Source organism: Galeopterus variegatus, unplaced genomic scaffold, assembly GCF_000696425.1.
Source record: "Galeopterus variegatus unplaced genomic scaffold, G_variegatus-3.0.2 Scaffold6667, whole genome shotgun sequence".
In the NCBI taxonomy this organism is placed as follows: Eukaryota; Metazoa; Chordata; class Mammalia; order Dermoptera; family Cynocephalidae; genus Galeopterus; species Galeopterus variegatus.
Window position 1 is genome coordinate 120,944 of NW_007732778.1, and position 1,769 is coordinate 122,712.

A 1,769-nucleotide genomic window follows, 5' to 3' on the forward strand; every position below is an offset into this window, starting at 1 on the left:
GACATTAAATTCATATCTTCAAACCTGTATATGTATTACTAAAAATAAGAGATTCCATCCTTTTTTTTTTTCCATAGGCTTTCTGTATTCTGCCACACCAGGAGCAGACATGTGCTTTGCTCGACAACATAACACTTCTGACAATAACAACCAATGTTTGCTAGGAGCCAATGGGAATATTTTGTTGCAGCTTAATCCTCAGAAACCAGGGGCTATTGATAACCAGCCACTAGTAACTCAAGAACCAGTAAAGGTAAGTAATTTGACATCTAACATTAAAATTATTCTCTTTCAAGTTACCAATAAATTTCATTTTAGAGGTTTTAGCACATAGCAAAATGTTGCGGTTCGTATAATTAACCTCTTGTAGATGGAAATCTCTGCATATTACATTTCTTTCTTTTTACTTTTTTGTTTTATTTTTGACTGCATATTACATTTCTGTGCAAATATTTTATTAATTAGTAGTTGCGTAGAAGTGGTGTAGTGATCTTTGGAAACATTGTTATTTTTGCTTAGGATAGCTACTGTTTCACAGGTATATGGATAATTTTTTCCCAAAATAGTACTTTTTATTGTTTGAAAGAAATCTGTGAAAACTAGTCTTATTTTTTTCTAATGCTCTGGTGATTTTTCCAAATATTTGCCTTAAGTTGCCTTTCTTAAACAGTTTATTTTGAAACTCAAAAAATTAAAAAATCTCTCTTAGAAAATTCAGTTCTTCCAGCAGCATGAAACTAGGTAGTGACATAAGAGTTTGTTCTCCTATGTATAGGTTTTGTTTAAACATGAGAGATGTTGGAATATTAAAAATCAACATTTACATTCCATTCTTTCGAAGGCCACATCATTGACACTAGAAGGAGGACGATTAAAGCGAACTCCACAGCTGATCCATGGAAGAGATTATGAAATGGTCCCAGAACCTGTATGGAGAGCACTTTATCATTGGTATGGAGCAAACTTGGCCCTACCTAGACCAGTAAGTATAGGTAATGGTACCTTATATAAGGAGCAGTCATAGAGGGGATCTTTTACTACTTTTTTATATGAATCTCACTATCTACCGATGAGTTTTTACCTTATGGTAGCAGAATACTCCAAACCTGTTACAATTAGTTGAAAAAATAATTTTAGTTTCCTTCGTATTTGTTCACCAAACATTTATTGAGCACCATATTAGGTACCAACCATACAATGATATGCGTATGGTTGTAGGTGGCTAACAGGGAGTAGAGCCAAGGAATTAGGAGGCTGGGCTATCAAATGTCATCCACATAAACACAGACATCACCTAGGATAATGCGGAACTTAAGCTGGAGAGGAAGGAAGGCTTAAAACCAGTGTTAGAAAATTCAGTGAATATAGGGGGTTGGTGCAGAGATTATTTCTGAAATCACTATTGCCATTAATCATAGGCATCCAGTTAGGGATTGTGTTGTTCTTGTAGCTTTTGGTGGATTTTTGTTGTTTACCTTTTTGAAGAAGAGGCATATAAAAGATCACAACATATGATAACAGGAATTCAAAGCTAGTGAATTCTGATTGTTGCCATCACTAGGATGAGTCATTTAGAGTAAAATGCTCTAAATTGGAGTATGTGACATTAAACTTAGTAAATTGCCTATATAACATTATTTATTCTGCTTATACAGTAAACATCAGGACTTATTTCTCTGGGCACTCTCTATTTACATTGTTGATACAGTAAAAGTACTTCGTTGATACAGTAAAATACCTTGGTATATAAAGAAACATTTTTTTTTTTC

The 1,769-nt window shown here is 33.8% G+C and overlaps 1 protein-coding gene across 1 annotated transcript in view; it reads left to right on the forward strand.

Moving 5' to 3' along the window:
- The window catches only part of LOC103606541 (ubiquitin carboxyl-terminal hydrolase 32-like), a 106,416-nt gene extending 105,316 nt beyond the window's left edge, over window positions 1-1,100 (forward strand). The window contains exons 14-15 of the mRNA XM_008591124.1: window positions 78-253; window positions 842-1,100. Of these exons, the coding sequence (XP_008589346.1) occupies window positions 78-253; window positions 842-1,024 (359 nt within the window). The 3' untranslated portion in view covers window positions 1,025-1,100. The remainder of the gene's footprint in view (window positions 1-77; window positions 254-841) is intronic.
- The last annotated feature ends 669 nt before the right edge of the window (window positions 1,101-1,769 follow it).